At 45.6% G+C, this 14,626-nt stretch overlaps 1 protein-coding gene across 1 annotated transcript in view; it reads left to right on the top strand.

The window, feature by feature from the left end:
* ARID5A (AT-rich interaction domain 5A) overlaps nt 1–14,626 on the top strand; it is a 256,119-nt gene that overhangs the window by 151,093 nt on the left and 90,400 nt on the right. The window contains exon 5 of the mRNA XM_078666996.1: nt 5,579–5,676. Coding sequence (XP_078523122.1) covers nt 5,579–5,676 — 98 coding nt within the window. The remainder of the gene's footprint in view (nt 1–5,578; nt 5,677–14,626) is intronic.

Below are 14,626 nucleotides of genomic sequence, written 5' to 3'. Positions count from 1 at the left end.
CACCGATGCGAGAATTATCAGGTTCGAGGAAGTCGAGCCCAAGACCCACCGAGGCGGGAATTGAACCCTGGTCCCGGGCTAGACCTCTGCATCAGGGTCTGCCGCTCTAACCATTGAGCCACACTTCTCCACAATAAAGTAATAAAGTGCCAAAACTGTGATCACAGCAGTTGCGGCCTCCCTGACTCGCAAGTGGGGGGGAGGGGTCACGTGGGCAGGGGGGGGGGGTAATTTAATAATTAAAAACAAATTAAACTTACCTTCCCTCCGACCCAGCTCCCGCGTCGTTTCTGCTCCTCTCCTAACTCCGGCAAGAACAGGAAGCAGGCAGCCAGGCTCCCACCCCTAAGCCAATCACAACTCTGCCAGCAGCATTGTGATTGGCCGGGACGCCGCTCAGCCAGGGGCTAATGGCATGGTCGTGTTCTCCTTGTAGGCTGCATTGTAGGCTGCATTGCAGTCTACATGGAGAAGGGCAGTGTGTGCATGACTGGTTTGGTCTGCCCCAGGACTGGGCACACCACATCTCCCCTGCCCAGCCCTGCACGCAGAGCAGCCCCGCCCACCCACCCGCAACCAAACCCTTTTGCTTTCTCGGAGTGCGAGAAGCAGAAACACAAAATGGTAGTTATTACCATTTCATGTTTCTGCTTCTCACACTGCGAGAAAGCAGTTGGGTGAAGCTCTTCCACCCTAGTGGAGGAGCCGCCCATGGATCACAGACTAAGACAGACAGAATAAAAAAGATCATGCATAGTTTTGTCTAGTGCAGAGTGCTACATTATAGTTTATTTAGATAAGTCTCTGTACAACATGCAGTCTTAGGAAGCGCAGAAGGAAACCTGGCACCTCAGAAGAGGTGGCTGTTTTGCAGAAGGCTGGAAAATGAGCCGAGTAGGTGTCCCTTCTATGTGTTTGTGTGTTAGAAAGAAGGGTGGCATTATAGAGTAAGAAAGAGAGTGAGGTGGAGTCTAAGTAAAGTCTCTGGGCTTACAGTAGGTAGAAAGATGACCCCATTTGCCACCAGTTTCTCCTTAATTATCTATATGTGTGTGTGTGTGCGTGTGTGTGTGTAATGTAATAATAATATAAGCACATGGGTATGTATGGAGAGTACACAGAGACCAGGACATTTCATCCAGAAACCGGAGAGACTAATGAACTTTATCTTTATCTGCCATGAACATTCATTTGTCGGTGTCTACCTAAATATTTTATTAAGATGTAGTCCTAAATTGGTGGTTGGAGTGAGGTGACGTTAACAGTGGGAGGGTTGTGGGTTTGGTTGCTTATATGTGTGTACTCACTTTGTAAATCTCAATGCCCCTACCATTAAAGCATATGTGGTAGTGACCTTTCCATCCCCCTTAACTAGCGCGCTGGAGCTGATGGCTCAATGAACTAATGCATCCACTGCAGGGTTTTGTGGTTGACCTGATTGTCACAGGTTTAAAATCTGGTGGGTCTATCCTGCCATAAAACTGGGTAACAATAAAGAAATGTTAATGCATGACAATATGTCCTTCTAGGTGAGTGTGTGCTTCACAAACACTTCCGTTATATGATCTTTTATGGCTCGTCCACAATAGCAGATCAAAAACTGTGGTATGAGTCACAGAAATAGCTGAATGCCGTCTCTACCCACTGTTTTAGATTATTGTCATCTGGCATTTGTATACCGCACAATCTGCCATTGGTGTGGCATCGCAGAGCTTTTGGTAGTTCCAAGACTAGTACACTACCTCAGACGTCCAACTGCACCCATGATCCATCCAGAGTCTACTCAGGGCTCCTCCACGACTTGAGTCAGGTTCAGCAGGTTGTACACATTCACTCTCACTTTTCAACCACAGTCTGCCTGTGTCCAAACTGGACAGTGGCACCTATTAACTACCACCTGTATATCAGATGGACAGACCTGAGAGAAACCACACAAGCCAAGCCATTTCCAGTAATTATTCCCCAGCACCTTATGGTTCAGGGTGAGGCTAAGAAGCCATCAGTTGGGGGCTGCAAGCAAGAGCTGAGCACACCTGGCCTGGAGGGAGCCGAGAAAGCTCAGATGATACCTGAGGTTGCTCCACGCTGTGGCAGGAAGAGGCCAACGAGCCAGAAACTATCTCTAAAATACTGAAAAAGGTTCGTGGAGAGGGCAACGTGCCATCATCGGGGAAAACATAAAATGGATCTGGGTTTGAAATTCATTGTTAACTTGTGTTGGAGTAGAGGAATTTGTAGGAGCAGGAACGCATAAAATAATTTGTACTTGAAAAACGGAAAATGGGGAAAGAAAAGGAAATGAAGGACAGAGAATTAGAAAGCAAGGTTGTCAAGTGAGAAATCTCTGCAGGAGAACAATCACTGTATTAGCCATTCATTAAGTAAGGCTCGTATAAGAGATAGGCTAAACAAGTGTATGTGCACATCTTGTATCAGCCACACAGGTGATGGAGGACATACATATTTCACTTAGGGCCTGATTCACAAAATTCTACCTTTACAACTTTCAGTGTTCAGAAAGGGCATTTATGAGTAGTAAAAATAGACTTTTGTCTAAGTTAAACTTAAGTTTTGGTCTTAAATTTAACCTTTTGGTCTCAGTTAAACTTAAAACCAAAACTTAAGTTTAACTGAGACAAAAGTCTAACTTTATTACTTTAAATGCCCTTTGTGAATACTGAAAGGCATAAAGTTAGACTTTCGTCTCAGTTTACCTTTGTGAATTGGGCCCTTAGAATTCCTTGATGCTGAAGTGTACTTGACTCTTGGATTGTCATGTAGAAAGGAAGGCAAGCAGCCAGGTGTACCACCTAGGCTGAGTCTCCCACTAGGCAACCTAACCTCCAATAAACAGATATGGAGGACATTCACCCCCACCCTCCCTTTCCTGCCTCTCTCAGACCCCTCGAGCAAATTCCATGTGTAGTGGGCAGCTATAATGTTCAGAGGCGAACAGGAAACGGAAATGGGCCTCGGCACCAAAATAAAAGTGCCCCCTCTCAGTGAATCAGATAGCTAAAATAGTGGGCCACAGTTGCAAATTTTGCATTTTTGAACTTGTAAAGTCACGTTGTATAGGTGTTTTGCAAGGTATGGGAGACTGGACACATTTGTGCTGGCAACAGGCAATGCTTGTGGTAACATCAGGGAAATTAACAGTAATAACTGGCCCGTTAGACCATAAGACCGGCCCACAATCCTCCCAAAATATGGCCACACACTGACCTATCAGACCAGCCCCTCAGGCACTGACTGATCGCCCTACAGATCAGTCCGCCCCTGGTAGTGTCCACAGATACTGCTACATGCAGGATGAGAGGAGGTTACCAATGTCCAGTTTACCAACACTAATATAGACATTCATTGTGTATGATAATGTCCTGTAGCATTGACATTCAATATTCTATGTCATGGACCATTATTGAACTGGTATTATGGGCAATATTTTCGAGCAAAATGATGGACATAAAAGGCATGTTGGTTGATTCCTGGAGGCTGATGAGCTTTCATTACGATGTCGCAATGCTTCATGAACTATTTTGTGACACTATCATGAAAGTTCTATATGAGTTCGACTGTTTTTGTAGATCACATAACTCATCCTGACTTTGTTCAAACAAAATAATACTTTGCCATATTTATTAATGTCATTTACTGTTAAATCACTGCTTTGCTGATTTCAGTTATACTTAATTCAAATGAAAGTACTGGAAAAAATGACCAGACACGGGATTCTACCTACACGTTTGAGGTCACCCCCTTCTTAATGTGTGGTAGGCCACTTACCCAATTATTTATACATTAGGGAAGCATTGGGTGCCACCACATCTTTTTCAGCCATCTTGCAGTGTTGGCCGTCCATATCCTGGTTATAGAGGATTTCCACCACTTATACTGTCACACGCTACCATGCCTTAAATGCCCAGGCTAGAGTAACCAGCACTATCAGCATTTACCATCAGATATACAAAGGGTACCTCAGACCCCCTAATAGTCAATCTCAACACTGGAATGTAACAAGCATTGGCAAACCCGCATTTGTGAGAGCAATCAACTTTTCCAATGTCTTTTAGCCATGTTGTACAGTTATGTGGCTGCTGTTCAGCATAGCTTAAAGTTAGTGGTGTGGCATACAGTAGAGTGGCATAGGGAAGAGTGGAGAGGAGTAGAGTGGCGTGGCGTGGAGTAGAGTGGCATGGTGTGGTGTAGAGTAGCGTAGAGTAGAATGGAGTTAGGAAGAGTAGAGTGATATAGAGTACAGTCGAGTGGCATAGAGTGGAGTGGCTCACAGTAGAGTGATACACAGTGGAGTGGCGTACAGGAGAGTGGCAGAAAGCAGAGTGGTGCAGAGTAGAGTGGCATAGAGTAGAGTGCTGTGGGGTGGTATAGAGTGGTGTAGAGTGCCATAGAGTTGACAAGGCATAGAGAAGAGTGCGTGGAGTGGAGTGGCATAGAGAGAAGTAGCATAGAATGGCGTGGAGTGGCATACAGTAGAGTGGAATAGAGTGAAGTGGAATAGAGTGGTGTGGCATAAAGTGGAGTGGTTTAGAGTGGAGTAAAGTGGAGTGGCATATAGTGGTGTAGAGTTGAATGAAGAGGCATAGAGTGGAGTGGCGTGGAGTCAGAATAAGCCCTAAGAGATAAAGAGGGCATTAGTCCCCTGCATTGCCAGCCTCTGCACTGACATATACAAAGGGCCTTAATACCCAGCAATGTCAGTCTCCGCCCTAGTATATATAAAAGGTCCCTGTGTCCCCGTCAAAGACACTCTCAGTCATGAAATATACAAAGGATCCAAGTCCCCATGACTGTCGGACTCTGACCTGAGATATACAAAGGGCCCTCAGTCTCCAGTTCTGTTAGTTTCTGCTTTGACTTATACCAATAGCCTCCATCCTGAGCATTATCAGGCCATCCCAGACATATACAAAGGCTCTCAGTTCCCATCACTGTCAGCCTATTCTATTCTATTTCTATTTTTATCACTTATAGAGTGCATGGCGACCCGGAGGCATCCCAGCGCTGAGTAAGAGTCCACATCATACCAGAATAGGAAGAGCCCATTAAGGCTAAATTATTTAAAGAGGCACATTTTGATTGCTTTCTGGAAGCATAGCTCATTTTCTGTCAATCGAATAGCTAATTGAAAAGTTTCCACAGCATTGGTACTTTAAAGCTGAAGGAGGGTCCACCTCTTCTTGCTTTTTCAATAGCTGGGGTAGAAGCCAGGCATCCTCTGTTCTGGAATATACAAAGCCCCCTTGACTGTCAGTTTATGCTTTAACATATACAAAGTTCCTCAGTCTCCAGCACATATCCCCCGCCGCCACCCCACTGGGACAATGCATAGGGCTTTCGCCACTATCATAACTTCTACAGGATTAAAACTACCCTTGAGTACCCAATATTTTTATATCTCCTAGCTTAGAGGCACTTGGCATGTCTCTGATCCTTTTCTCAAACCTCATGTATCATCCTCTATTACCAGTATATGTTTTCTAGCGCTTTACTATGTACAGCACTTATATTTGACTGCCTTCACATCTCAATAAATACAAACATATGTTTCCAAACCCAGGTCACCGGACGCCGCCTGTGGAAAAATGTGTATGATGAGTTGGGAGGCAGCCCAGGAAGCACCAGTGCAGCCACCTGCACCCGCAGACACTATGAAAGGTATGGTCGCTGCAGCTTGCAGAATGAAATTTATGGCCTCTTGCAAGGTGCAACAGCGAGTTGTATGTCATTCTGCAGTATGCACAAAGGGAGATTTGGCGCACAGCTTTCACAAGCATTTATGGCACCCGGAGTTTAAAATTGTGTGCCTCCTCACAAAGCACTTTGCACAGCATATTAGGCAAGAGATAATATTTGTATAATAGTATTGTCTTTTAACTCCCCTCCAACGCAACTTTAAATGTTGGCCCACTTTTATGTTCCTGTAGCAAGCAAAATGAGTGGTACAACTGCTGAGGGGTGCGCAATGTTATGTTATGTGGATTTGTATAGCACACTAATCACTCAAGAGGGTATCCAAGCCCATAACAAGGTGTGTTGGTGTGTGGTCCCAGGATGCCAGGTCCTCAACTTCTTGCAGAACTCAAGAAGTGAGAAGGAGGCTGTGACGTGTTGAAGGAGGTCATTCCTTGTCTTGGGTGCGATATAGGAGAATCAGCAACCTCCAGTTTTGCTTTTGCGGATCCGAGTGTGTGCAAGTAAGAGAGAGGCAGAGCTTAGGTGTCTAGTGGATTGGTGAAAGTGTTTGCTGCTGTTCAGTTATTCTGGTCCGGTGTTGTGTATGGATTTGTATGTGCGCATGAGAAGTTTGGATTGGCTGCGCTTGTGAATGGAGAGCCAGTTAAGCTTTCTGAGGTGCGATGTGAAGCGGTTGTAACGTGGGAGGTCGAGTACGAGCCTTGCAGCAGCATTTTGGATGGTATGGAGTTTGTGTAGGAGTAGTTTGGAGATTCCAGTGTAGAGAGCGTTGCCGTAGTCCAGCTTGCTGGTGATGAGGGTTTGCGTGATGTTCTGTTTAGTGCTCTGAGGCAACTATTAGAAGACCTTTTGCTGCATGCGTTGGATGTAGAAGAAGAAGGTGAACTTTGAATTGACTTGAGCCGTCGTGTTGAGCTCGTCATCTAAGATGTTCCCTAGATTACTTGAGTGGTCTGTGGATGTGGGTGTTGCTCCTAGATTCGACAGCCACCAGATGGAATCCCATAGGGAGGTCTATTTACCAAAGGCCAGTACTTCTGTGTTCTCAGGGTTGAGCTTCAGGCTGTTGGTTCGCATCCAGTCAGGTACAATGCTCATGCAGTTGGTGAAGTTGGTTTTGCTGGTGTTTGTCTTCTTCATCAGGGAGAAGATGAGTTGGGTGTCATCATTGTAGTAGGAGATGATGGTGATGTTGTGATCAAATGATGTTAGTGAGCGGCAGTGTGTAAATGTTGAAAATATTGGTGCTTAAGGACAAATTACTGTGTGACAACTGTAAGAAAGTGGCTCTGTATATACTGCACCAAAGTAAGGTTCAGTGTGCACAAAGTCCACAAACCCCAGAGGTATGGCAGAGGTTAAAGTTATATATAACCTTACTCTCTAAAGTGGTAGCTTGGTCGAGCAGTAAGGCAGTATCAGAGGACAGTGTAAAGCATTTGTTGTACACACTCAGTCAGCAAATGGTCTTACACACTCAAGACCTGAACTCTAGGCCAATTGTTTTGTATATAAAATATATAGTTACTTTAATTTAGAACCACAGTAGGTATCAGAAATACTTTCTCAGAATGAGATGTTGCAGTTGAATACTTTCAAATAGCAGTGGACTTGTAAATGCAATAGTTACAGTTGTTGCAATATGCAACACAAGTTTAAACACAAAATATCATTGAGCTCAATGGAGGTTTTTAAGTAAATGCAATAACATCACTTTACGTATGTTTATCTAACTCAGAGCTGCATCCTAGATTCAGCCCTTGTGCATCTCCTGTAAACAGTTGAAATAAATCATTTTTGTTATACAGGCGCTTTATAAGGAATATTTGTAAGTTTGGAAAATTGACACTTAGAAGATTTTCTGGTCAAAACCAGGCAAAGTATTCCTATGGAGGAAAATTGAGTTAATAGTAAATCAAGGTTATAATTACTTTTCAGGTTCAGTGCTGGGCTCAAAGATACAGCACTGGGATCTCTCCTGATTGCAGGTAAGTAAATTCGTTTTTAATGTTCGGCCAATTTTTGAGGAATATTTGTAAGTTTGAAAAATCGACACAGAAGAAATTCTGAGTGAAACCCAGCCAATGTTACCCCATGTTGAAAATCAAGTTATCGGTCTTTGGGTAAGTAATCAGCTGGCAAAGTTAAGGTTCTGGGGGTAGACTCAAGGGTCTCCCAGGATCAGGTAAGTACAGTTGTTACACCCTCAGCGGCACAGAGGCAGCCGGGTGCAGAGTGAGTAGGCCCAATGTTATCATATGGAGGATAGGGGGACTTTGGTTGGTGGCTGCTAGCAGGCAGGCCACGCGGTTGTGGGAGCCGAGCTCCTGGTCACTTACACAGGGCAAGTGGGGAAGTAGAGTAGGGTAGTTTCTGCACTTCCAGCAGCACTCGGGCGGTTGGTTGCAGGGTGCTTTTGGGCCTTCGGGCGCCCAATGTTATTCAATGGGAGACTTGAAAGTTGAACAAAGGCTGCAGGCTCGGAGACGGAGTTTCTTCAGGTGCGACCACCACTTTGAGAGGTAAGTTGGGATCTTGGAGGATAGGTAGACACCCAGGAGTTGGGCACAGGGGGCGTGGGGCGCCCGGTGCAGGGTTGTCTTTTGACATCGGGAAATCTTACCCTCAGCTGATCGCAGTTGGAGGGGTCCCTTGTTGTGAGGCTGCAGGCGTCGTCAGGATTGTCGAGGAGGGTCCTTGGGTGATGGATTCCAGCTCAAAGTCGCCAAGGGGACATCCTTATGGTCTTTGTCCACTAAGGCACGTGCCGGGCTCGGCGGGTGCAGAGTGTGCTGGATTTGCGGTTCCTGGCTGGCACAAGGGGTTGTTGCTGTTTGAGCAGAACCACTGCTCATGGGAGTCCCAGTCTTTAGATGAGCAAGGCAGGCAGGTCCTCCGGGGTTTTTGAGGTTGCTGTCTGCAGGAGATGCCGGGTTTTAGTAGGAGCAGGTTCAAGGATCAACAGGCCGGTAGGGCTGGGGCCATGTCAGTTGGTGTCGTCCTCTTGTTAGCAGCTGCACGGCAGGTCTTCTTTCTTCTTGTTCTTCTTTCTTGTATTCAAATCGGGATCTGAGGGAGGAAGATTCAGGGTGCCCCTAAATACTAAATTTAGGGGTGTTACAGGTAGGGCAAGGGCAGGGACCAGTGAGTCCCTGTCCTGGGGTGAGTACACCCCCTATCCTGCCACTCTCCAGTGGGAGGGGGGCAGGAGCCTAGCTCTAATTGGGTAGGGCTCCCCATTCTCAAAATGGCGAGAGCCCGGGGTTGTGCTTTACCTCGCCAGAGGCTGGCACCCCCGTTTCCTTCCTTTGTTTTTCCCGCCTGTCTTCCCACCAGAGTGGGGGGTCAGAACCGGTGGGGGCCAGTTGCTGAGTACAGCAAGTGGCCTGGGGAAGCTCATAAAGGCGGCATGCCTTTGTAGCTCCCCCTGCCCATCTTGGGGGAGGAGACCTAGCACCTCGTCCCAGGATGTGCATTGTTGCATGTCCAAGAGAGCGGACGGCTCTCTACCCAGAGGTCCAGCAGCATGTCTGTTGGGTGGCAGCCTAGGCAGCCTCTCAGTCAAGACATGGGTTGTAGGTTAGTTTCAGGAGGCAACTCTAAGTTGCCCTCTGGCGTGCATTTTACATTAAATCCCACACTGGCATCAGTGTGGGTTTAATGTGCTGAGAAGGTTGATACCAAACTTCTCAGTCTTCAGTGTAGCCATTATGGTGCTGTGGAGTTCATGATAACAACCTCCCAGCACCATATACTCTTAATGGCATCACTGCACTTACAGTGCCCATGAATGGCCCTGGGTATGTAGGGGTACAGGACTCATGCACCTGTGCCCACAGCACTGGCATAGTGCACCCAGCTAGAGAGGTGACTGAGGTATGCCAGGGCAGTGGGTTTGTGGGCATGGCACACAGGTATGTGTGCCATGTCGACTCTCTGTTTTGTTCTGCACCAAGACACTCAGCCTACAAAGGCAGTGTGTGTGTGTCAGGGCACAGGGCCTCTAAGGGTGGCACAATAAGTGCTGCAGCCCTTAGGGGCCTTCCCCGGTCACAGTGGCCCTGGGTACCTGTGGTACCATTTACCAGGGGCTGACCTGTGGCCAGAGATGCCCATTTTGGTTTTGGGGAAAGAACACAGGCCCTGGGAGCCTGATTGGCAGTGACCCGGGGCACATCAAGTAAAAGTGCATCAGAAATCTAGCAAAGAGGGGTCGGGGGTATTGCAACAGAAACCCATTCCTCACAACAACTTATAACAGTTTCTTTGTTTCTGATGACCCTGATGAGCCTGACCTTCTGGGTTCTTCCCGTGAGGTAGGAACAGGTACATTTGAGAGTAGATCCTTCTATGCCAATCTTCCGATGAGGGTGTTGTGGGAGACAGTGTCGTAGACTGCAGACAGGTCGAGCAGGATGGGAGCTGCTGTTTCTCCTCAGTCCAAATGTCGTCGGTGGCAGCGATGAGTGCTGTTTTGGTGCTCTGGTTCTTTTTTAATTCTGATTGTGTGTTATCTAGAAGATGGTGAAGTTCGATGTTGGTAGTGAGTTGTTTGTTAACTGCCTTCTCAATCAATGTGGATGAATAGGGGAGCATGGAGATGGGTCGAAAGTTGCTCAGTTGATTACGGTCAACTGTGTGCTTCTTGATTGTCTCAGGTTGTAGATGTGGTGGGGGCAGGGGTCCATTGGGACCCCTGAGTGAAAGGTCCGCATGATTGCTGCTATGTTGTTTCTGGTGAGGGTTGTCCATTAGATCAGGTGGCTGCCTAGGTTGGTGATGGATAGATGACCAATGAGTTCTCTGAGGTTGGGTTGGTGTGTTAAGTTATTATAGATGTTTGCTATTTTACTGTGGAATGGAAGAAGTTGGATAGGTTGCCACAGAGTTTTTGGGAAACAGCAATGTTGTTGACATTAGCTGAGGGCAAAATGAAATCCTTGACGATCGAGAAGATCTCCTTGCAGCTGTTGGAGTTTCCTTCAATGCGGTTCACTATTACTTTTTTCTTGGTGACTCTAATTTGCTGGTGATAACCTCTGAGTGCAGCCTTGTAGGTAGTTCTATCAGTGATGTAATTGCTGGCTCTCCATTTCATTTCTAGCGGTTTCCAGTGTCGTTTCGTGTCTCGGAGGTCTTCTATGTACCAGCTGGCCTGCTTGTTTGATTTACTATGCTTTTCGGTTTGATGGGTGTGAGGGAGTCTGCGCATTTCTTGATCCAGTTGTTGAAGTTGTTGATGTTCATGTCAAGGTTGTCTGTGGAGCTAGGCTGATGAGTGCTGAGGGTGCTGAGCCAGTCTGCTTCTGTGGTTTTGCCTCCGGTGTGTACTGAACTTTATAGGTCGTTGACTTGAGGTGTGTCGATTTGGAAGTGGATGATGGAGTGGTCGATCCATGTGTAATGTGCGGTGCAGTTGTTTTTGATGCTGTCGCTTGTGTTGAAGACGGGGTCTAATCTGTATCCAGTAGTGTGTGTTGGTTTTGTGACAAACGGGGTGAGTACAATGTTGCTTAAGCTTTCAAGGAGTGATGTGGAGCAGGGGTTGATTCGTTCTTCCAGGTGAAAGTTGCGGTCACCAAGGAGAATGTAGGCTCTGGAGTTGATGGGCAGACCGACAAACTGATGAGGTTGGTAAAGGTGGCTCGTGGTCCTGGTAGTCAGTAGGTGAGAGTACCATTCAGGGTGAATTTATATCGGGTGGTCAGTAGGCGAGGGTTCCATTCAGGGTGAAGTTTTTGGAGATTTGCAGCTTGAAGTGCATGTGTTCCATGACTGGAGTATTGTTCTCTGTGGAAAATGCAATGAGCTTAACCAGCTCATCTAAGGGGCACTGTTAGAGATTCAACCTCGGTAGCATGCACTATGAAAGATATGGCCCCTATATCAGTGCTTAATTTGTAAAAGAAAGTGTGCCAGTCCCCCAAGCTCCTGATCAGAAGTGATTAGTCAGCCTCTTTAATCCATTAGCAGGCACACCCTGTGCCTTTATATGAGTGTTGCAAGTACCTTCTTTTCCCTTTGTGACTGTTTCTCCATCTTTGTTGACCTGCATATTTTTGATTTATGTGCTTTTCTTCTTTTACTCTTGAGGAATATGTGATGCAGAACAAATAAATGCCAGTCCCCAAATATAAGTGCCTATGTCCTCCATCCCCCACCCCGGCAACCCTCAGCTCAAATTAAGCACTGCCCTATACAGAACAAAATGAGAGAAAGTGCCCTGTAAATGCACAATAAGAGGTATTTCTGCCGCAGCAGGTACAGTAAGAGGTACGGATCCCATGGTTTGGCATTACGGACAGAGCTTTGGAACAAGATAACCAGGGTCTCGGTGTTGGCTCAACATCTTGTTATTGTGGGCAAATTACTTAGTCACTTCATGCCTAAAACACATGAATCTGAGCTTATCTGATACGTATCGGTTCCAGCAGCCTGCATGAGATCTGTGAAGGGCTGCACACAGTGGTCAAAGTGGGCGGGATCGGCATGGCACGCTCTGCCTCTACTTCTTTAATTTAATGGACTCCGTTCCCCTACTTTTTAATTTTAAACACATGTCCCAGTACGACAGAAATAACCAAGGTCTATAGATAAGGCTTGCTGTCGTGGCCATTTGGGGACGTGCGGGTCAGGCAGCGAAGGAAAAGGACTCTGTCTTTTCCTTCTTGCCCAGAGAAAACATGGACAGTGTCCACTTCTCCTGCCACTCCCTGCTCCACCTTACCTATTCTTCCTCCGTCTCCTTCTGTCTTGCTCCTCCTCACTTACTGAAAACCTTCACTTCAAGAAATGGACATTACTCCCTCTTTCCTCTCCTTTTGTTTATTTGTTCCCAGTGAAATGTATCCAAAAAAGATAAACACTTTTGCTGGAAATGTCATCTTTTTCAGACTTTTTTCTATTCCAAAGTACAGCTTGGGACAGAGAGAAATAAAAGGTTCAAAATGTGAAAAATAGATAAACAAAGCAAGATAGAGTGGTCGCAAAGTGTCCAGATTGATTTTATTCACATCCAAACACATTAGCGGTACTTTAGAGAGTTTGTCAGTGAAGCGCTACTTTTGTTTTCTCATCTTTCTTCGAGCAACATTGTTTTCCCTGGGTGGGTAAGTGCATCATTCCTGAAAGTAAGGTGCAATACATGCTTGAATGGTTGATTGTAAAACAAAATGTGTACTGCGGCTCTGGGATTTGGACTTTTAAAACCATGCTGCTTATATTTTATATATGCAATGGACATTGAAACAGGTACCTTCTGGGCCATGTAATCATGTCCTTAACTTTTCTGGCACAAACACTCATTGTTTTCTACTTCATGTGAAAAAGCGTAAAGGTAACCATGTTTTCCTGCTTACATTCTACATGCTTTACTTAATCTTGCATTCCCTATGAGTGTTTGCTTTTTCCAGGATATTGTTACTTTAATTTTTTTAGGCAGCATATTACTCTTGTCTAGTGCGTAATTTGAATTGAGTCGCATCCAGGTGTTTATAGCGGGGCACAATTGGGTGTAGTTGAAGACAGTGAGAGTTACTCCCATTGTGGCAGTATGGTGTTCAGTGGGGGAGAGGATGTAGCACTATTGTCAGAGCTGCCGAATTTTGAACTGGGTAACCAGGTTCAGTCTTCATGACCAGTCCCCCAGACCACTCTCCTGAGGGAGCACATTCCTGTGTTAGACCTTAGAAGGCCACGCAAGACCTTAGAAGCCCTGGTGTCTTAGCACCATCAGGTGAACCTTAGCGGTGGCAAGTGTGGGTTAACTTTGAAGGCCTGTCCACCACAATCCATGCTGCCATGTCATGATAACTCCGGTAATTAATGTTCTTCCTAAAGAGAGATGGAGTTTTGTTAAGTGAAAATTTTGACTCGTGGAAAGGTAGAACAGATGGTTAATATGCCTGCTACAAAGAAAATGTGCCATGCAGATCACAAAGTGCACATAATGTAAATAGGTCAGTGGGTTACTGCTTTTGTCAGTGAGATCCTTTTGATACTTGCAGTTGACAAGTCAAAATCCTAACATAGAACAGTGAGCTACTAACATTCATCTAAGAGCTGCATGCAAACTGCAAGGTATAAATTCGAGCATTATGGTTTTCCCCCAGTTTTTGATTATCCTAATGTTGCAAAAAGAGATTATTTGGATAGAAATATATACTGCTTATTAAAGAGATCCCCCAACCATAGTGTTACGTTCTAAATTCAGAGTTTGTGTTTCTCCAGATCAATCACTATTAAACTATGCTGCCTACTAGTATGGTTGTCATGTGACTCCTACAACTTGTAGTCCTTTGTCTTATGTAACATTTCCTACACAGTGATTTACACATGTATGATTGATTGCCTCTGTGTAATGTGTGTGATGTAAAGTGCTCCAACACCCTACACTGGTATCAGTGGCGCTGTAAATCATATTAAATGTATCTGAGTAAGAGTGTGGTTATGGAGACTTGAGGAGCACTGTAAAGGGTGGTAGTGAGGGAATCTGTGGTGGAGGGTGTCATTGGGGGGCAACAACAAGCACTGTTGCACAGGGCTTCACCAGCGCTAAAGCCTGCCCTTGAGACCAGTCCGCATCACCCATTGGTACCTCCATTGGCCTTGTTTCAGTAGTAGTAGCTGCAACTCACCAGGGGTCGGCAATGCAGAATGTGCACGCACATCAAACTAAGTTCACAAACTTCACGGTCTCTCTGCTTCATGCACAATTAATTTTAACATGTGCTGCCTGCTTTGGGGCCACTGGAATTATGCAGCAATGGAGGATAAAGTCATGCCGCAGTGTTTACTAAATTATGCAACAAAAGGCTGTAGCAGTATGTTTTCTGATACTTTATTATTTTTCCATTTTTACACATGCAAAGATTTTGCAATATTAGTACCAGTGTAACATACAAATGCAGCA

This window comes from Lissotriton helveticus, chromosome 11, assembly GCF_964261635.1.
Source record: "Lissotriton helveticus chromosome 11, aLisHel1.1, whole genome shotgun sequence".
In the NCBI taxonomy this organism is placed as follows: domain Eukaryota; kingdom Metazoa; phylum Chordata; class Amphibia; order Caudata; family Salamandridae; genus Lissotriton; species Lissotriton helveticus.
Note: the sequence above shows the minus strand (reverse complement) of the source record. Positions and strands in the feature narration are given on the sequence as shown.